The sequence below is a fragment of the Galleria mellonella genome, unplaced genomic scaffold (genome assembly GCF_026898425.1).
Source record: "Galleria mellonella isolate WM207_F2 unplaced genomic scaffold, CSIRO_AGI_GalMel_v1 utg3070, whole genome shotgun sequence".
In the NCBI taxonomy this organism is placed as follows: Eukaryota; Metazoa; Arthropoda; class Insecta; order Lepidoptera; family Pyralidae; genus Galleria; species Galleria mellonella.
This window is the reverse complement of record NW_026442069.1, coordinates 446,638-470,110: the sequence shown is the minus strand read 5'-3', so window position 1 is coordinate 470,110 and position 23,473 is coordinate 446,638. Positions and strand designations below refer to the sequence as shown.

General features: G+C 36.9%; 1 protein-coding gene across 2 annotated transcripts in view; it reads right to left on the bottom strand.

Moving 5' to 3' along the window:
* Positions 1-23,473, bottom strand: part of LOC113519372 (calcium/calmodulin-dependent protein kinase kinase 1) — a 215,073-nt gene that overhangs the window by 31,261 nt on the left and 160,339 nt on the right. For both annotated transcript variants that reach the window (XM_052895708.1, XM_026904433.3), the window contains one exon: positions 4,291-4,365. In XM_052895708.1, coding sequence (XP_052751668.1) covers positions 4,291-4,365 — 75 coding nt within the window. The remainder of the gene's footprint in view (positions 1-4,290; positions 4,366-23,473) is intronic.

Below are 23,473 nucleotides of genomic sequence, written 5' to 3'. Positions count from 1 at the left end.
TTTCTTATCCTTTGGACGCGTTGAGGATTCAACCAATCATTGTTTATTGACATATACGTGCTATTTGGGATCGAGAATTTGATATGAAAGCTCTTATTATTTACCTAACACGCTTGCCAAGCATGGCAACTACTGGCAATATTTTTTTTCTGGAGGAGGGTCTAGGTTCAATAGTGGACAGTTATTTTTAATGGGTGATAATGGAATGGTAACACTGCCTGTGCTATCGGTATACACTGGCGGGGCACCAGTGAGGTATTATAGGTGACAATGAAAAGGCAGGTCAAATAGCCCGTGATGAATACATCTGGAATTCAACATGATGGTTTCCAGGGGGAACCACGTGATGGTCGACCTGACAGGGTATATTGGTAGCAGTGGGACTGGTAGTCTGCATTACCAATAATCCATTCCGCCCAATAGTGGGCAGTTAACGGCTGATTATGGTACTATTAATATTGCCATGTGGTCCCGGAGTGGAGTAGGTCACTGCTTCTTTTCCCGTGGCTGTTGGCAGAAGCGACTAAGGGAATGTGTATGATCATTAAATATAAAAAATGATTAGAGGACTGTCATCATTGTGTTCTCTTTTATTTGATATTTATATGTTGTATTTAACACACACACACACACATATATATATATATATATATATATATATATATATATATATATATAGATAGTATAGTAGGTTTACATTCATCATATGTATGTATTAATATTGTATCTTTCAAATATATATAATGATTTATAACTTATGTAAATATTTATTTTAATTTCTGTCTTGCACTACTACTGCCCACTCACTACTTGCTATGCCACTGCGTTAGGTTGACTGGAAGGAATCTCTTTTAGAGATAAGTTCGCCTTTGCTGACATTGTTATTAACTTATTGTTGTTACTGTATATTTTAGTGCAATAATTAACAACAATAACCAACCAAACAATATATATATATATATATATATATATATATATATATATATATATATATATATATATATATATATATATATATGTGAATAAAGATATGACAAAATATTAATAACTAGACTTAATGGTCGAGGGATGGGCTGCTGCCCACTGTTGTGCCCCTCTTAGAAAATCACCAAAGTCTGATTGCGGTTGCTAATCCGCATATATTATTATATAAATTGGCAAAACCCCCTTTTTTGGGAGACCTGTATTGAGTAGTTGACAGTAGGTAGCTGTTATGATGACTCTTAGCATTATAAATATTAAAATTCTTAAAGATATGTACATTTCTAAAATAAACACAGTGGGGGGAAAGGGATTGTTAGTAATGGAGACTGAGAATCCCATTGCTAGCAATATACCCAACCAAGTCGACCTCCACGCAAGTCCCCCTGGAAACTATCATGGTTAATTCCTGATGAATTCATCATGATGGGCTAACTGGCCTGTTTTCATTCTCATCTATCACCCTTCACTGGTGCTCGGCCAGCGTATCCCGTTAGCGCAGGCGGGGTTACCATACCATTTTCACCCATCAAAAAATAAATAAATAAACACAGTGCGAGCCAATATTTTGGCTACACACATAGGGTACATTTACATAATTTGCACGGAGAAGCCGTGGCTCACATTTAGCTATAAAATACATATATGTTGTATTTACAAATTTCTTTATTGCGCACAAAATGGAAGTAAACCTACGAGTACATATTGATACAGAATATGTTATTAAAAAAGGGGGCCAATATCGCTAAAAGCAATCTCTTACGTGTAAAGGATATTAAAATTCATTTTTTTTATCATTGATTGATAAAAAAAGTCGATTGCTTGGGTACCTCTGTCCCATTCGTGTTTCAACCGTGAAGCAGTTGTGTTTGCATGGCTGTGTTTCGGTTTGAAGGGTGGGATATGGCGTGAATTTACTGGGTACAGAGGAATAGCACCTGAGTCCTCAGGAATGGCAACGCATGGGGGGTATCATGGGCGAAACAGTATACTCTGTTATGTCCATGGTACTGCTCGTGTCTATAGGCGACGGTTAGTACTCTTCATTAGGTGGGCCGTCAGCTTGTTTGCCATTCTAGGTTGTATAAAAAAAAATATATAAAAGGCTGGATGAACTTAAACCATCGAGTTAAAGTTAGTTTTCATGGAACTGTTTAAGTGATATCGCATTAACCCTTTCAGAACTGGCGTGCACAATTGTAGACATAAGATATAATTTAAAAAATAAATATTAAACTCTCAAGCTTTCCGATTGAAAAGGGGTTGTATTCGTTTGTTCACTAATAAACTACTCAATTTAATACTACTTACGCCATTTTTTAGGACATTCTAGCGTTTTTCGACAATTTGCGACTAGTGTCCGTGCGTGATTTGAACTGTACAGGTGAGCTTTATATTTTATTTAAAAAAAATTAAATTAGTACATGAAATCATCTGGAAAAAATATAAACGAATATCTAATATTATTGGGGTCATGTGTAACGTAATATTTGTGTATTTTTTTATTACCTTATATTGGTAATCTCGATTTTTATATTTGTGCTCAATTGTTCCCATCAGGATTTAACTGAGTTTTTCTCATTGTTCACGGTTTTTTACAAAAATATGTTTTGTTTATATTTTTAACGTTTTGTGAATCATGTTTGTAAGATAAATATATAAAATGAATTATGATATTGTTTACTTATATTTTCAGATGCAAAAACACCAATATGTCCTCATTGGAGACGTTACAAGTATTAGATGAAGGAGATCTTTCTGACTTATTATTATCATCTGATGACGAAGATAATTATTATGGAGATTCAATTTGTCCAGCAAATTGAATCTAGCAGCTAATGCTAGAATTAGGGCAGATGTCATTTACCAAAACTAAAGGGAGTTTTTTCCACCTGAATTTGATGACAATGAAGGACCTAGCGAATTGTATGACGGCGTCCCTGCTTTACTTTGACAATAATTTTTCATCATACCATTTACTACAAATTCTAAAACAAAAAGGTATTATGGCCGCATGCACAGCTCGTGTTAACAGATTTGTTAAACCACCGTTTTTAAGTGACAAGGTAACAAATAAGAAGCCTAGGGGTTTTTTTCAAGAAGTATGTAGCAGAGACGGAGATGTAACTGATGTAAAGTGGTTGGACAATAAGATTACCCATTTGGCTTCCAATTTTGTTGGTATAGGTGACAAGGACTTAGTAAAGAGATGGTGTAAAAAAAGAAGCGATATATTGAGGTTGCGCGACCTGAGGTCTTAAAGCGCTATAATCATGCAATGGGTGGCGTTAATTTATTAGATCAACTTATGAGCTATTACAGAACATTTATAGAATCAAAAAAATTTACTCTGTGTATGATATTTTATGCATCGGATGTGGGAGTTCTTCAGGCATATCAAGAATACCAAATAGATAACGACTTATAACGGCACACCTAAAAAGCAAGGACTTACTTTACTTTCGTCGTCGCTTGGCTGACAGTTTGGTGCTACAAGATAAATGTTCTACCACCAAAAGAGGTCGACCAAGTAGCAGTAGTAGCTCAACGATGCAAATTATACCAAGAAGGCCAGGAGAGATTCGTCCTGCAGCTGAAATAACTCGTGACGGTGTTGGGCATTTCCCTAAACATGACGATGGAACTGGGACTAGGTGTAGAATGATGAGATGCAAGGGAAAATCCCGTGTAAAATGCAAAGTTCATTTATATCTAACCAAAGACAAGAATTGCTTCTTGGCTTTCCACACATAGATAAAGATTTTTTTTTCCTAATTATTGTTCTTACTGTGTTTTTATATTTGTACCAATAACTGATTATGCCAAAAAACTAATAAATATTTATTTTATCTCATAGAAAAAATTTAACTACGTTAATTCATTTATAATTTTGTAATAAAAATGTTTTTAAATTAATATTATTTCATTTCAGAACAACTTCGTATACCTTATTCTTATTACTATGTAGGAGTCCACATTTGTGCACATTAAGAAAAACTAGATTTCCTCGAAAAATTTAAAGCTAAATTTTATTTATTTATTTTTTTTATAGTCTCCTTATTATACTTTAGACACATGGAATTTACCAAATCCATCGGATGAAAAAAAATAATTCAGTTCTGAAAGGGTTAAGGTAATTAATTCAAAAGTTTATAACGAAGAAAAGAGGTTTTTTATTTTAAAATTACTAAACGGATTTGAATGAAATTTGGTACACGAGTAGGTTATGTCCTAACTTAAAAGATAGCATACTTTTGTATTGATCTAAAAGACCAAAGTCATAAGAAACAGTGTTAAATAACAACTCACCTATTGTTGTCCGCGGCGGGCCATCTGCTCTCGTGTTCTCTGTTCGCTCCATTAGACACATCCACAGCAGAGTGTCTGCAACAAGACAATGATTCGATGATTTATTTCTCTTTAACGTAGTATTTTTATAGAACTAGGAATGGCAAAGGAGCTAACGGTCCATGGTACGAGGTAATTTTTTAATTTTTAAGTAGTTTTTGTTAAGGGAGCCAGTGTTACATGCGTGGCGATTCCGGTCGGTCGTCAGCGTTTAACTAAAGGAGTAAAATTGTATGTATTAATCGTTCGCCACTCCGCCAGATTTCTCCTTCATTTCTAAACTAACCAGAGGGAGACTTTGTACAAAAGTCGATTGCTTGGGTACCTCTGTCCCATTCGTGTTTCTACCGTGAAGCAGTTGTGTTTGCATCGCTGTGTTTCGATTTGAAGGGTGGGATATGGCGTGAATTTACAGGGTACAGAGGAATAACACCTGAGTCCTCAGGAATGGCAACGCATGGGGGTATCATGGGCGAAACAGTATACTCTGTTATGTCCATGGTACTGCTCATGTCTATAGACGACGGTTACCACTTTCCATCAGGTGGGCCGTCAGCTTGTTTGCCATTCTAAGTTGTATAAAAAAATAGTTGACTTGATAACTTCTAACTATGAAGCTGTCATATATAGATTATTAAAAATCCTTTTCTCCTCCAGGGACGACGTTATTTCTCCATATCCTGTAATTTCGTTGCTATATCCTATTCTCCATCTAAGTACAGATGATTGGCAGTAAAAACTCGAGGGGAATAGAGGTACTTAAGAAGAATACTTTTGTAGTCACCCTCTGGTTGTAAAGAAATATAATAGAAAAAGGTTATTTGTAACCATTTTGTGTTACTATGGCATACGTCTTGGAAAGGCAATTTATTATTAATAATATTTTATTATATATTATTCAGCAATATAAAGGTTGTAAGCCTCTTGGTAATAAATAGAAATAAAGCACAAGTTCTCACAGTTCATTTAATTTAGATATCATACTATTAAATCATATATTTACTTGTTTTACTTTTTATTTGATATATAACAAATAATATAACATAAATGCCCAACTTCGGTTAATCCATTGACACTTATTTAACTATAGCCTCTTTAGGCCTTCCATCAACAATAACTGTGATATTTTTTATATAATGACCACGTGGTTTGCTATACTTGTTCACTCTTGATATGTCGGGGAAGTCCGCTCTGTTCAACGGTTGGACAAGAAGTGTCTCCCCACCCAAATGACAATCTTTTATATCTACACGGCCGAATTCGAGTAGACAAGTCAGTGAGACCACGTGTTCTTACAATTTCATTACTTTTTATTCAAGTATCATGATAATAAATAATTATAAAATCAATTAAAATATAAATTAGTGTTCTATATACATTACAAGAATATTTTATTACCAAATTCGGTATAATAACAATTTTACCGTTTTATTATATTTAAAGTAGTTAGTCTGATTTTTATTAATAAATGTAGGTACACATTTTGACACAAGATATTTAAGAAAATTAATATAATTTAAAATAAATATCTAACACGCGCAAGAAAGAAGGACATTGGTACTATATATATTTTGCTTTTTGTTTTTTTTTGTTGCTTTTTTTTGTTTTCCATTCTTTTGTTTCTTTTACTGTGTACGTCTGTATTATGTGTATGTTTGTATTGTTATTTATGTGCTGTGAGTAATGCAAATAAATTATCTATCTATCTATTAAAATGTTCAAAGCACAAGGCTTGCCTTGCTTGCACTATCTCCGCTTGCCAAGCGAGACAACTACTGGTAAACCTCCCAAGGGGGAGGTTTATGGTCAGCAGTGGACAGTTAAGGGCTGTATCATCATCATCATCAGAAATAATTATTTTCATTTGGCCTTGAAGATCCTTTTTTGCTTTATTGTTTTAACATCTAAATTTTAATCAGCGGGAAACGTGAACTAGGCATGGGCGATACTTATCGAACCTATATTATCAAAATATCGATAAAAATAACGGTAAAATATCGATATTGCTTTATTCGAATTATGGAAATAATGATATCTTAGGAACAGACTCGACGTATCGCTATCCTAGAACAGGGACATAGTAAGTTTAGAGATAAGTTCGCCTTTGCTATTAAATTTGTTAATTAACTTTGTTATTACTTTGTTGTTATTACTGTATGTTTTAGTGCAATAAAATAATATATATATATATATATATATATATATATATATATATATATATATATATATATATATATATATATATATATATATATATATATATATATATATATATATATATATATATATATATATAGCATATGTCCTTTCCCGTGGGTGTCGTAAGAAGAGAAGGCGAGGGATGGGCAGCAGCATCTGTCAAACATTTCCAAAGCCTAATGGCACCAATCTATAATGTGCAGCAGTATAGATTGGTGCCATAGAAATTTTATTAAAATCGGTTGAGTAGTTTAAATTTAAAATAACTAATTTTGTCAGAATTGACGTCGGTTATTTTTGTGTCGGTTTTTTTAATTAATTTTTTTTTGTTAGATGTTTAATTTTTTTTATTTATTGTACATAAACATAATGATAGGAACAATTAATTATAAATGTAACGTACAAAGGCGAGCTTATCTCTAAAAAGAGATTACTTGCAGCAAACCTTTTCAAGTGAATTAAATTGATATTTAAAAATTAAAACAGGCAGTTATACGATTAATCGTTAAAAAAGTACGCACTTAATAATTATAATAATAACAGATTATCGATATTCGATATTAGTACCGCTGACGATATGAATGTCGATATTTTGCTAATGTCGCCCATCCCTAACGCGTGCAATATTTTATCGTTCGTTTTCGTTTCGTTTACGCTCCGCCTAATTTGCTTTTTACAACAGTTTTTAAGCACCCCTTTTGTTTTGGCGCAGTAAAGCCGTTTACTACGGCCGAACCGTTCTGTTTACCGTTTGTTTGACGATTGTTGACGGACTGCTCGCGCTGACGCGTCGGTTTAGTTATTTTTCAACTGAATTTAATACAGTAAATATTCTGTTTTAACGCGGCACGCTCCTCAAACATTTTATTTTAATGTATATGATCATATACAGACTTCTTGTATGGTCTCGGCAAAAAATGGGCCATCCCTTCCTTTTCCATGTCGTAAGAGGTGACTAAGGGAGGGCGAGGGATGGGCAGCAGGGTCCCTCTTAAATTATCTCTAAAGCCTAACTGCGGTTGGTAATCTGCGTGCCAAGTGTGGCAACTACTGGCATAGGCCCCCAATGGGGATGCTTATGTTCAGTACAGGACGGTTAAGGGCTGACATGATGATGATGTACTACAACGGTTTCCAAGAGGAGGTCGACCTGAATATTTCTTATATTGTAAGCAATTGTGTAGACCCCATATCTCAACATGAATCTTTCCCTCCTCCCCCGCAAGTGGGGCAAACTGACCTAATTTCATTTTCACCTATTATCCCTCATTAATGTCCCTCCAGCGCATTCCATTAACGTAGACTGGTTACTATTTCATTTTCACCTATTAAAAAAAATGCGACATTAATATGGGAGGTTCTATATTTTTTATTAATTTTTAGCCCATATGTCTTTGATTATATTAAACAGTTCCGCTGGTAAAATACTCACTTTAAAGAACGTCAAGGAGCTCACGTTAATCCTTTACAATATATGGAGGTACCCTATATATTATAATATATTTACATCATTTTTGAAGTGGGAAAAAGTTTGTTGTGCAGTACAAGCACTTCATTATGTCAGCCGTTTCTTTATTGCTGAACATAGGCCTACTCCACTTTTTGGTCCATTAAATATTTATTAGTAACAATATTCTTAAAAACTAATGTTAGTAAATTTACATACACAATACACATACACACACATACACACATACAATATATTAAGTAGTATACAGATAATCACCGCTGCACAATTCCATTGGAAATTGCGAAGCAGCGATTAACATACACACAGTGCAGCCTGCTTGCCATTATACTCAGGATGCTGTTGGTGCTGGCACGTACTCTGCGCACCATATATATATTTAGATATTTGGTTTTGGGTTTTACCCAAATAAAAAACTTCACGGCTGATTTGTAAATTATCGATGGATCGTTTTGGTACAAAGCTTTTAATGGTGAACATTAAAAGCTTAGGTAAAACATTTTTACCATTATATGTATAATAAATATTATGTTTTTGAATTATGAATATTTATAACATTGTTCTAATTAAGGGGTTGTATTGCAAACTCGGTATAGTTGATCCACGGTATTAAAACATTAGGTATCTTTATATATACTTGTAATAATGCATTATCTTAATACTTTACAGGAATACTAATTTATGTTGGCGATTTCTTTTACTTAGATATAGTAAATGTTTTGTATATAAATATATTAGCAACTAGCTGTTGTCCGCGACTTTGTCCGCGTTTTCGTTGTTTTTTGTAAAATAAGCAGCCTATGTCCTTCCTCACGGTTCAGTGGTTTTGATGTAACAGACACATTTCCCTTCACTGCTCTGCTCCTATCGATCGTAGCGTGATGAAAAGTATACTATAACCTGCCCAGGATTATGAAGAATAATTGTTTCGTTAAAATCCGTCGAGTAGTTTTTGTTTCTATAACGAACATACAGACAGGCAGACGTAAAATTTTACTGATTGCATTTTTGGCATCAGTATCGATCACTAATCACCGCCTAATAGTTATTTTGTAAATATATTTCATGTACAGAATTGAGCTCTCTACAGATTTATTAGAAGTATAGATTATGTCACATATTTCCCACCACATCTGCCCTTCATACGCTTTCTGTTTTCACCTAACGGTTAGCTGGTAGAGAATGCCATATGGCATCAAGCACGCCACTTGTACAGAGTTTTATAGTGCAATAAAGAATAAATAAATAAATAAAGTAAACTACCATTCTTATTGCTAGCAATATAACCCTGTTAGGTCGATCTCCACGTGGTCCTCCTTTTTTTTTTTTTTTTTTTACAACACAGGGGGCAAACGAGCATGCGGCTCACCTGATGGTAAGTGACTACCGCCGCCCATGATCACCCACAACACCAGCGGCATTGCAGGTGTGCTGCCGGCCTTTTAAAAAGGAATATACTCTTTTCTTGAAGGTTATGTTGTCGTATCGGTTCGGAAATACTGCTGCTGGAAGTTGATTCCAAAGAATGGTTGTGCGTGGAAGAAAGTGCCTTGAAAAACGCACGGTGGAAGACCGCCACTCGTCCAGATGATTGGGATGAAACTTTAGTTTGTGGCGGGTTGTACGGTGGTGAAAATCAGCAGCAGGTATCAATCCGAACAATTCCTCAGAACACTCCCCATGATAAATTCGGTAGAAGATGCACAGAGATGCAACATCTCTGCGCAGTTTCAGTGGGTCGAGTCGGACAGTAACTTGGAAGCCATCGTGCTGAATTCCTGGTGATTTCATCACGATGGATAACTAACCTTTTCATCTCATCTATCATCCTATACTGGTGCCCCGCCAGCGTGTACCGCATTCAGCATGATGGTTTCCAGGGTTAACCACGTGGAGGGGAAGGAAAATGGCGCAAGAATAGTGGACAAAATATTGAATATGATAAAGTACAGTTATACATACAGTTTACAATCGTATATACACATAGTGTACAACTTTATATATATATATATATATATATATATATATATATATATATATATATATATATATATATATATATATATATAAATTTATATATTAAAAAAAATCCTCAGTTAAAATACAGATATAACAATAATACAGAATAGAAGGATGTCGTAAAAACATAGCGATAGAAAACAAAGTTAAAAAAAAACACGTGGAGTTTGAAACCTAACAGGGCATACTACTAGCAATGGGGCTGTCAAACTCCATTGCTAACGATCCCTTTCCCCCCCGGACCTCGGCTCAGGCCACCGCACTGCGACCCTCGTCGAGGGACGGTGAAGGGTCGGTACGTCCTGATGGGTGGGAACTCGGAGTCGTAGGGATGCGCTCGGGCGCAACCCTGATCGCGCGTGGTTTATCATTATCATCGTGTGTTCATGTGTGTGTGTCATCTATCAGCTTTCAACTGTCCACCGTTGAACATAAGCTTTCCCCTTGGGAGGTTTTGACAGTAATTGCCACGCTTGGCAGACGAGTTGGCGATCGCTTGATAGTTTGGCTTTGGAGATGTTTTAAGAGGGACGCTGTTGCTTACAATTCGCTCTCACTTAGTCACCTCTTACGACATCCACGGGAAAGGAGGCCTATTCTATGCTGGTATCACACGATTTGGGTTAAGATTAAAAAAAGGTTTAAAAAAAATGGCATGGGCAACAGAATGGGTCCCATTTTGATTTTGCTATTTGAAAATATATAAAAATCTTTTATAAAAAAAAAAATAACGCTAGGATTGTTGTTCAATGTATAAATTTGTTTCGAGTACAGTTCAGCATTTATAATATAATTACCCGCCTCTCATATACTACGTAATTAGCATTTAATGTCGCGACGTTGTAGCCGAGAAGTTCATACAACTCTATTATCAAGTTTATTACGACGTGATACATTATATACGTACATATATATATACGAACATAACAACACGCCTCACCTCTGTCAAGGGGTCGACAGCCGCTGATTGCTAAATTGTAGATTTATAATGGCAAATTGTCATTGTCATTGACAGGGTCATTTCTATAATGACAATAGTCATTAAGCAACTTTAATAAATAAGAACCTTGAACACCTCCTGAAATACTGTCCCCGTTTCGCCAGCAGCCGTTTAAATCACCAACTAGCGTGGCAACATACTCTCTTTAACACATAATCAAGAAGGAAAACAGTACTAATTCAGTCAAAACACATTTGGTAAATATAATAGATGGCGTAAAGGCATTTAATAACACGTAATAATAAATTTATACAAACAATCTTATATATAAAATTCTCGTATCACGGTGTTTGTTACCAAACTCCTCCGAAACGGCTTTACCGATATATATGATATTTTGTGTGCATATCGGGTAGGTCTGAGAATCGGCCAACATCTATTTTTCATACCCCTCAATGATAAGGGTGACCCACCCCAAAATATTTTTTTTTATTTTCTTGACAATTTTTTTTACTTTTATTTTATTATAATTTAGCATTGAAAAATACATACAATTTTAAATTTTCATCGTTTTACGATCAACCTTCTGTATTTTAATTGCGATTTTTATATTTCGCAATAAGTGGTAAAACAACGTTTACGGGGTCAGCTAGTATTTATATATATTTCCCCTGATATATTATTATGTAAGTATAATAGGCCTAAATACATATATATTTATATACTACAATAAATACTATGTTTTTAAATAATGCATATTTATAACATTGTTCTAATTAAAGGGTTGTATTGCAAACTCGGTATAGTAGATCCACGGTATTAAAATAATAGGTATCTTTATATATACTTGTAATAATGCATTATCTTAATACTTACCAGAGGGAGACTTTGTACAAAAGTTGATTGCTTGGGTACCTCTGTCCCAATCGTGTTTCAATTGTGAAGCAGTTGTGTTTGCATGGCTGTGTTTCGATTTGAAGGGTGGGATATGGCGTGAATTTACTGGGTACAGAGGAATAACACCTGAGTCCTCAGAAATGGCAACACATGGGGGGTATCACGGGCGAAACAGTATACTCTGTTATGTCCATGGTACTGCTCATGTCTATAGGCGACGGTTACCACTTTCCATCAGGTGGGCCGTCAGCTTGTTTGCCATTCTAAGTTGTATAAAAAAAAATTACATATCCACAAATGCTGATCTGAAATCCATAAATACAATATTGAGCTGGTCTGTAGACTAAAACGGAGGTGGGCAGGACACTTAGCAAGGACAACAGATAGTCGACGGAGCGAAAAAATGTTGTATTGGTATCCAAGATTTAAAACAAGACCACGCGGAAGACCCAAGACGCGATGGAGTAATGACATTGTTGATGTGGCGGGCCCTATTTGGACGAGACTCGCAAAGGACAGAAACATGTGGAAAAGGTTGGAAGAGGCCTGTATCCTTGGATTAATGGATACCCAAGTAAAGGAACAGATATAATAATAATAATTAAAAAAATATATAAAACAATAGTGAAGAATTTATGTAATCAATGGAATAATTTTTATAAATTTATTTTATTAATAAAAGAATTGTTATTGAATGAAATTGCATGTAATGTAATATAATGTAATATAATGTAATTTTTTTTTTCTTTTCCCATTAGGGAAATAAAAGGCTTTTTTATTTTTATTTATTATTTATCCACAAAACAATACAAGCTCAAAAGCACTTACTCAGACCTCGGGCTCTGCTATTTTGGTCCGGAATCCCACATTAAATTTGTGCCGGAAAAAGTACAACTGATGACCTATTACGTATAAGTAATTTCGAAAAGGTGAAGGGTGCAGGAGAATTTTCTATAAATAAATATAATAACAGCGTCACAGTAAGTAGACAATAATATGGTACTTTTTTTTTATTGGATGATTTTTTTACCAAGTTTGTATGTTTCACGCTTAAATGACTGCATGGATTTGTATGAATTATCGTACACGAATAGGTTATATCCATACTAAACACATAGTTTGCTTCATATGTACAGAACACATGCGGGCATAGCCGCAGAAAACAACTAGTGTATAATGTTTTTTTTTGGTGGATGAAAATGGAATGGTAACCCCGCCTGCGCTAACGGTATACGTTGGTGGAGCACCAGTGTAGGATGATAGGTGAAAATGAAAAGGCAGGTCAGTTAGCCCAACGTGATGAATACGATTGGACTCTGTTGGGGGGAAAGGGATTGTTAGTAATAGAGACTGAGAATCCTATTGCTAGCAATATACCCAACTAGGTCGACCTCCACGCAAGTCCCCCTGGAAACTTCGAATCCATTTTTAATTACCCTCCTGTGAGGCGTGGGCCCCACGTTGGGAAACACCGGTCTAGATGGGCGCGTACAGTGCGGTTTCAGAAATGTTTTCTTTTACGAACCTTCAGGTTATGGAATGAGCTCCCTGTCGAGGTGTTTTCAAGGGTTCCAAAAAGAGATGATAAATAAACCCCTAGTGTTACTGACACCCATAGGCTACAGTGACCGCTTACCAACAGACGGGCTGTACGCTGTCTTGCTCGCTTGTCTCGTTTGCTTGTCTGCCATTTTCGTGGTATAAAAAAGAAATCCTAATAAAATCAGCTGCGCATAATGTTCAAAATGCAAGTTGAGACACCATCAGAATACAAAATAAGATGACTTCAAACTGATTAGAACTTTCGACGTAAACAAGCCGAGGACCTTGGTACCTCTATAAAAACCGGGTGCTTTGCATAATAACATGTTTCATTATTGACTTTAAACCTATAAACGTTTATATCTAGCACGATAACTGAGGCCAGAGGTTATTAGCTTGGTATTAAGGATTAATCGTAGTTTATAGGAAGTCATATCTGATACGACCGTGTGGTGAAGGACTGACAGTGCTTTTTTTATGCAACTTAGAATGGCAAACAAGCCGACGGCCCACCTGATGGTAAGTGACAACCGTCGCCTATTGGCGGGAAAGGGATTGTTAGCAATGGAGTTTGACAGCCCCATTGCTAGCAATATGCTTTATTAGGTCGACCTCCACGTGGTTCCCTCTGGAAACCATCGTGAACAATTCTTGTTGAATTCGTCACGATGGGCCAACTGATCTATTTCATCCTCACCTATCATCCTTCACTGGTGCCCCGTCGGTGTATACCGATAGCGCGGGTGGGGTTACCATTCCATCATCCATTAAAAAAAAACCGTTGCCTATTGATATGAGCAGTATCATGAATATAACAGAGCATACTGTTTCGTCCATGATACCCCCCATGCGTTGCCATTCCTGAGGACTCGAGTGTTATTCCTTTGTACCCTGCTAACACTAATATGGGCATAGTGTAAATATATTGTGTACTAGCTTTTACCCGCGACTTCGTACCCGTTACCAGTATATGTTACTGGCTGCGATAAAAAGTGGCTTATGTATAGTTTTCTCCATCCTTTACAAAATAGTCGGTTAAACTGTCAAGGCGCTATAAGGTAACAAGCAAACTGAAATTTATAATATTAATAAAGATGGCTATTGTTGATACTTTTCCATCGGGAATTAATTTCTTTTGCCATTTTAAAAAAAAGCTAGATTCAAATAAAAAACGTACCACAGAATTTAAATAAATTAATTTACATATTAAATATTTCATTAGTAGGACGCGGTAAAGTTTCTGTTGGTCCCTGGCTAGTTATTTTGTTTTACTTCGATCAGAGTAGAGTCGTCAAACTTTAGCCACGCCACTCGTCAGCTGAGAGCGGAGAATTATTAGCATAAGACTTAAGTATTCACTCACTCACTGCTTTACTGTTTTCACTAATAATTTTTATTTGACATTTTCTTTATTTATTCTAGAGGGAAATTTTAAATGTACAATACAGTTTATTGTTCTAAATAAATACCAGCGATTACTTATTTATTTATTTATTTAAATAACTTTATTGCCTAAACAAAAATATGGTACAAAATGCAGACTTAATAGAAGCATTTCTTTACCAGTCGATCTTTGGGATGAACAGTGAATCATGGACGCGAGATGCGCGATGATGGGCAGCAGCGTTCCCGTTTAAACATCATCAAATGCTAACTGCGGTTGCCAAACTACCTGCCAAGCGTGGCAAGTACTGGCATAACTGTTCTTATGGGGAAGATCTATTACAGATGCTTTTTTTAATACTCCTTCAGTCCAGTTAATCGTAACCCCAGCAAAATGGTGGAAAAGGGATTATTAGTAATGGAGACTGGGATCCCATTGCTAGCAATATACCCAACCAGGTCGACCTCCTCGCGGTTCTCCCTGGAAACTATCATGGTTAATTCCTGATGAATTCATCATGATGGGCTAACTGGCCTGTTTTCATTCTCATCTATCACCCTTCACTGGTGCCCCGCCAGCGTATCCCGTTAGCGCAGGCGGCGTTACCATACCATTATCACCCATCAAAAAAAAAAAAAAAACTCAACACAATTATAATTTCAGTTTTTTAATTAGAAGTTAAAATTGTTAATTAATATAAGAGAAAAATATCCCGTTGGTTAAACATGACTAGGGGGGCACTGTTTAAAGTTGAACCTTCCGTTTTGTATATTTGTTTTTCCTTATTCATTATTTTTTTAATTAGACAGGTCTGAACAAAGTTACAATTAGGTATTAACTATTTACAGAACCCAAGGTCGGTGTGCAAACAAGACCACAAGTTCTTGCTAATTATTAATATTTTGTTACACTTACTTTTATACTAGCTACGCGTGTAACTTCATTTATTTATTTATTTATAGGATCACCAACATAAGATTGAACACAACGATGGCTGGCACATCCGTCATACTCGTGAACGGGTGCTTCTGGTAGGGACTGTTCAAGTATACTATGACTTTTTGATTGTATGTAGCTTTGTAGTTTTTTTCTTTCTATTATCAATACGAAGTTTGTGACAGTCATTTGTTTTTTTCTTTTACTCTTAACTCTTATTTAAAAAAAAAAAAAAACAGAAACGGCTGTGTTTCTTGCCCGTTCTTTTGAGCTGAAATTGCATTCCGAACTGGACGATAGATTCATAAAAAAGAATAACTATTCAAAAATACTTATTTTTAAGTATACTTGAATAAAAAAAGTACATTCTTAGCTTCTTTACGATTTGAAATTAAACATAATTGTTATTAACACTGTTATTAACTTATTGTTGTTACTGTATGTTTTAGTGGAATAAAGAATATATATATGTATATATATATATATATATATATATATATATATATATATATATATATATATATATATATATATTATTTATATATATACATAATATCACTTTCCATTATCAGCCATTGTTGATTACATAGCAAATTGCATTGAGAAATAGCGAGCAAGCGCAGTGTAAGCTATACGCGTACTCATAACGAGGCGTGTCTGTAACCAAGTTATCTCTCTAAATTGATTATCATATAATAAGCTATATACTACATCCATTTTACTTGCCTTTTCGGGATTAAAGTAAATTATTTATTTATTTATTTCTTATTGCATTCCATAATATAATTTGTAGATAGTATTTCAATTATGGACCGTGTTGGGCACAGCAGCAGTACGAGAGAGGAGGACAACACTTTTTCACTTTAGAAATAGTCTAAGGATCTGTTACCATTTAGGCATCTGACTACCGTACAAAGTTTTAAAAAACATCACAAGGAATACTTATTAAAAAAACAAATTTTAGGCATTCCACAGAAATTTCTTGGCTAGCGGTTGCAAACTCATGTAATGATTTTTAATATTTTTTTTCCATGTTTCTCTTATTAATATTTTCTTTTTTTTTTTCGCTTTACCCTTACCACTCAGTTAAAATTATATCAAATTATACTCTGAACTATTTACATTATTTTTATTATACACACACCGCACACACAATCACCAAAAATATTGCTCTTTTTATTTTATATTTATTTTAAATTATTATTTTCACGTACCCTCAAATGGGTTAAAGCTGAAAATCAGTGTTTTGTTCCTTGAACAATGTTACACGCTGAGCTTCGACCTTTTTGTATTGCTGCGGATCACACATAATAACACAATTTTATAAATCTTATGTTGTTTTATGTATTATCTATTCTTATGTACATGTTGTGTGTGATTAGTAACAAACAAATAAACGATATATCTATCTATCTATCTATCTTACAATATTATCCAGTCGTTGAAATTGTATCATGATATGTACGTTTTTTCTGTATTATTATTATTCATTATTTAAGTATCGGTGTGTATCTATTCATATCGTAATTGTTATTAGTATTATATAGTTATTTAAAATATTATGTAGTTTATAATTATTCATATTGTAAAAGTGTTTTTTTTTTATACAACTTAGAATGGCAAATAAGCTGACGGTCCACCTAATGGAAAGTGGTAACCGTCGCCTATACACATGAGCAGTACCATGCACATAACAGAGTATACTGTTTCGCCCATGATACCCCCCATGCGTTGCCATTCCTAAGGATTCAGGTGTTATTCCTCTGTACCCAGTAAATTCATGCCATACCCCACCCTTCAAACCGAAACACATCCATGCAAACACAACGCTTCACGGTTGAAACACGAATGAGACGGAGGTACCCAAGCAATCGACTTTTGTACAAAGTCTCCCTCTGGTAATTAATATATAGTTTAATAATAAAATTTCAGCGTACACGGTCGCCACTCAAGAATCTTTCTTCCCTATCCTAGATGGCGCATTATGATAAAGTATATATCAGTTTTTAAGTTACACTTTCAGGAATACGATTGTGAAAACCGCATACAATTTTGTAAAATATTTTTTGCGTCATACCGGAATAAACAGACAGACACAAACAGACAAAATTTCTAAAAAACGGCTGATACAACAACCTCTCATGTATTGGAGTGATGACCTCAAATGCATTGCAGGGAGTCAGTAGATGCAGGTGGCTCAGGACCGTTTTTGGCAGTCTATGAGGAAGGCTTATGTCCAGCGGTGGACGGATAATGGCCGAGATCGTCATCGATCGTAAATAGTCTAACTAGACATTTTTTTTTATTATATTAAAAAGATAAAAAGCTTTAAAAGTCTAACATGGTTGTCTGTTAATTATTGTAAAAGTTCAAAGTTTTATTCATGCAGTATGCACGTATCGCTCCATGTGAAATAAATTACATTTTCTAAGGAGCTAATTAATTTTCTTTCAATAAATATCCAATTAACTTTTATAATGGCAAACTAGCACCTCTATATTGTGGTTTACCGCCCCCTTTCAGGCGCTGGTGGTCGAAGGAAAGGGAGGGGGAGACGTTTAACAGTTTCTACTTTTCAATTCGAAAACTCGAGAACGGTTCAGCATTATGTCGCTGCGACGCAGTGGAGAAATTGAAATTTGAACTCACAACAATTCTATGTAGTTCCACTGTACAAAGGTGCAATTTCCACATAGAAAATTGAAAATTCTGTTATACTAAAAAGACGGCAAACACGCATTTTTTAATACCACAAAAACGGAAAATGTAGCCTATGGACGCGTTACCGACCGAAATAACAATGATATTCAATTCGATTATGACAAAAAATCCTTAACGCTGTAACATCCAAAATGAGATGACGCAATAAAAAAAAAAAAGAAATTACAATATTCTGAATAATGAATGCTGTTTTTAGTATTTTCAAAATTAATTTCAAGCAACATTTTTGCATTTAAAAATATTTCGTTCGTAAAAATGTTGCTAGAAATAAATTTTGATTTGGACAAGGGATGAGCACCATTTTGGTATGTTTCAATGCAAATATATGCATGACTGAGTGCATATTTTTGCATTAAATAGAGCGCTGTTTACTTTGCAATTTCACTATTGTTTTGTGTAACATTTTTGTTGGCCTGAACTTATTATGTAAAAAAAGTAATAGAAGAAATATCTTTATTCAAATAAACTTAAATTAAACACTATTAAATTGCCATTTTTTCCTGATATTAAAAAAAAAATGGGCTAAAAACTCGGCTGTTGCTTTTTTGAAAAAGTTGAATTATAAAAATTATGAATTTGTGCAAAAACAAACTACTAAGCACATACAGACAGATATATTTTTATTACTATATTAAATTTTAGGTTTAAATACTTTATGCATAATATTAATACAATTTGAAATAGTTTCAACGTATTTAAAAACAGTTGTGGCATGTATGGCAGTTATGCATCCTCAGGAATGGCAACGCATGGGGAGTATCATGGGCGAAACAGTATACTCTGTTATGTCCATGCTACTGCTCATGTCTATAGGCGACTGTTAACACTTTCCATCAGGTGGGCCGTCAGCTTGTTTACCATTCTAAGTTGTATAAAATAAAATGTTATCAAATATTCCATACATAATCCAGCAGAATGCAAACAATAAGTTAAAACTTCAAGGTTGTAAGTAGAGGCTTCTAACAGCTGAAACTTATTCGCGCTACTTGTATCCCGAGGGAAATACTTTTTCGTTTAACACCGACAAATATAGTTGAGAGATAAATTGTTTGTTTATATAAAAAAAACAGACATATTTTGTGCGAAGGACTAGGTAGTTTTTAACATTGTCTTTAAAGGGTTTCATCATCGTCACCATATCAGCCTTTAACTTTTTTTTTTTTTTTTACAACACAGGGGGCAAACGAGCATGCGGCTCACCTGATGGTAAGTGACTACCGCCGCCCATAATCACCCACAACACCTACGGCATTGCAGGTGTGCTGCCGGCCTTTTAAAAAGGAATATGCTCTTTTCTTGAAGGTTATGTTGTCGTATCGGTTCGGAAATACTGCTGCTGGAAGTTGATTCCAAAGAGTGGTTGTGCGTGGAAGAAAGTGCCTTGAAAAATGCACGGTGGAGGACGGCCACTCGTCCAGATGGTTGGGATGAAATTTTAGTTTATGACGGGTTGTACGATGGTGAAAATCTGCAGCAGGTATCAATCCGAACAATTCTTCAGAGCACTCCCCATGATAAATTCGGTAGAAGATGCACAGAGATGCAACATCTCTACGCAGTTTCAGTGGGTCGAGCCGGACAGTAAGACGCCGATCGTCAACAATTCGAGCTGCCCGACTTTGAATGCGGTCTAACGGAAAGAGTTGGTACTGTGGCGCTCCTGCCCACAGGTGAGAACAGTATTCCATGTGTGGCCTCACTTGAGCTTTATACAGTTTCAGGCGGTTTTCTGGCGTGAAATACCGTCTCACCCTGTTGAGCACCCCCAACTTTTTGGAAGCTATCTTAGCTTTTTCCTCCAGATGACCGCAAAACTGGACGTCGCTAGATATATCGACGCCAAGAATCCCCAGACTCGACTTATTATCAAGGGAAGTGCCCTGAAAGTGAGGTGATACGACAAACGGTGTCTTTTTTGCGGTGAACGCGCAGACTTGTGTCTTCTTAGGGTTAAAGTGAACAAGATTGCGTTCACCCCAGATCGAAACTTTATCGAGTGAAGTTTCGATTTCAGACACAAGTCTGTTCCGGAGCTCATCGGTATGTGCCCGCGAGATCTTTGCATGACCAGTGTATAATGCATCTCCTGTACTGTCGTCCGCATAACAATGAATATCACTGATCTGTAACATATCATTGATATGCAGAAGAAACAGTGTTGGAGATAGTACACAGCCTTGCGGGACACCAGCATTCACAGGTTTTAAGTCAGAGCATGCTCCGTCGACTACGACCTTAATGCTACGTTCCTTAAGAAAGCTGGCGACCCAACTGCACAATCTCGCAGGCAACCCAAACGAAGGTAGTTTTGAGATTAGTGCCCTATGCCACACCCGATCAAAGGCTTTCGCAATATCCAGACTAACAGCTAAGGCCTCTCCCTTATTCTCGATTGCCACCGCCCATCGGTGTGTTAAATAAACTAAAAGATCACCAGCCGAGCGTCCCCGTCGAAAGCCGTACTGGCGGTCTGAGATCAGCTGGCGATCCTCTAGGTACCGGAGCAGTTGATGGTTAATAACTGATTCCATGACTTTCGAGAATAAGGAAGTGATAGCTATGGGTCTATAGTTAGCTGGATCTGAGCGGTCTCCTTTTTTAGGGATCGGATGGACCAAAGCAGTCTTCCAAAACTTTGGGACTATACCTGATGAGTAACAGAGCCGAAAAAGACGCGTAAGAACCGGAGCCAACTCTGGTGCGCACGTCCTTAGCACAATTGGAGGAATGCCATCGGGCCCGCTCGACTTATGGATTTCAAGGGAGAGAAGTGCTCTACGCACTGATCTTTGCGTGAATTTAACATCCGGCATAGAGCTCCTATAACGCGGGATGGTCGGCGGTAGTTTCTCCCCGTCATCCAACGTCGAGTTTGATGCAAAGAGAGATCCAAGGAGATCGGCCTTCTCTTTGGCGTTCAGAGCCAACGAGTTATCCTCCCTGCGCAATGGTGGAAAAGATGACTGACAGAAATTCCCTTGTGCAGCTTTGGCAAGAGACCAGAAAGCTCGAGATCCCGAAGGTAAACTAGCCAATCTCTTGCCAATTCTACCAATATGCTCTGACTTCGCTGTGGCCAAAACTCTTTTGAAGGACCTAGAGGCAAAGTTATACTTCTTTTTCAGGGCACTGATGTTAGGATCTCGCGATGCCACACCTTTGGCCCAGGCTAGGAAGCACTCCTGTTTCAGGCGAGATGCTATTCTACAAGAGGCTCCATACCAGGGCTGGGATTTCCCACCGACAGGTACCACAGAGTTAGGAATAAATAATTCCATTCCCTGAAGCACCACATCGGCGATGGAATCGGCGATGGCGTTGGGATCCCCCAGTGCGAAGCAAACCTGCCTCCATGGGTAAGATGCGAAAAAAATCCGCATCTCATCCCAGTCTGCCGACCTGTAGTGCCAAACACGACGTCTACCCGTAGAACGTGGTGGAATCGGACTCATGAGAGGCACCTCGCTCCGCACCAGACAGTGATCCGACGATCCAAGCGGAGCTTCGACGGAAATCACATAGTTGTCTGGGTGGGTGGTCAGCAGAAGGTCCAGCAGTGAAGGTGAATGGTCCAACACATCAGGTATTCGCGTGGGCGAGGAAACAAGCTGCGTCAGACCATAAGCCAAAGCAAAGTCATGAACAGATCTTCCCGCATAGTCGGTTGTACGTGAACCAAGCCATTCGGTATGGTGGGCATTAAAATCGCCAAGAATCACGACTTCAGCGGAAGGAATCTGTTCGAGCAGGGAATCTGTAGCCATTTGGATGTGCTCAATGAGTTGGTCGGTTTCGATGTTACCGCTGTGGGACCTGTATAGGCATGCATAGACGCGAGGATGGTCATTGCGGTCTACACGCAGCCATAAAATAGACAGGTCCATTCCTTCAAGAGTTCCAAGGCGGCGACAACAGATATCCTCTCTGACATACGCGCATACACCGGCACGCGAAACAAAACAATGTTCAAGTTTATAGCCCGGGTACGTCAGGTATGAAGTTTCGTTTGGAGAGGATATCTGTGTCTCCGTTAGAAAGAGCAATGCCGGCCGCGCCGTTTCTAGGTGGTGGTGGACAGCGTTTAAGTTAGAATGTAATCCCCTGATGTTGCAGAAGCTCACATTGAGCGAAGGGGATGCCGTAGAAATCTTGCTCCGTTTGCCCTTGGTTCCAAAGAGCGGAATTTTGCCCCCCCCAGAATACGCAGGGCAGCCCGAGCGTGGTAGCTCGAGGGAGGATTCTCCAGCAACATGGTTACTGGTACCTCCCTGGGGTATGTTATTTTTTTTTAATTCCACTGCCATGGTTACGTGTTGTAAGATAGGGGGACGGGGTTGGGGAAAGGATTTTAGGAATAGGAAAGGGATGGGTATGGGTTGGGTATGGGATGGGCCTCCGGACTCCCTCACTCACCATACGGAATGTGATCGCACTAAAAGTGCAACCACTTAGCGTCGGTATTCTGTGAGGGTGTGGTACTTCCCCGGTCGAGCCGGCCCATTCATGCTGCAATACCATATAGGATTACAGCGTGGCTCTACCACAGTACTGTCCACTGGTGAACATAAGCCTCCCTCTGGGGGGTTTTGTCAGTAGTTCCCACGCTTGGAAGGTAGGTTGGCAACGCAGTCAGGCTTTAGAGATGTTATATATAAATAAGCGTTATTTGTAGTGAAGATTTATTTATTTATATATATTTTATTGCACAATAAATATTGGAAAAATGGCGGACTCAATGAAGTATGGTATTCACTATTTATATTATATATTTTCTACTATTTTTTATACTTAACGATATTGCACTTGGATATATGTGAGAGATAAAATTATATAATGTATGTGATCCGGCATAGAATATCTATTCCTTTCATTCCAGTGGATGTCATAAGGGAGCGACTAAGGGAATTTAATATTCGATACATGGGCAGCAGCGACCCTCTCAAAACATCACCAAAAGCCCAACTGTGGATGCAATCCTGCTTAAGGATGCTAATTACAGACTTAACTTTATAAAAATTATGATTGAGGCCATAAATTT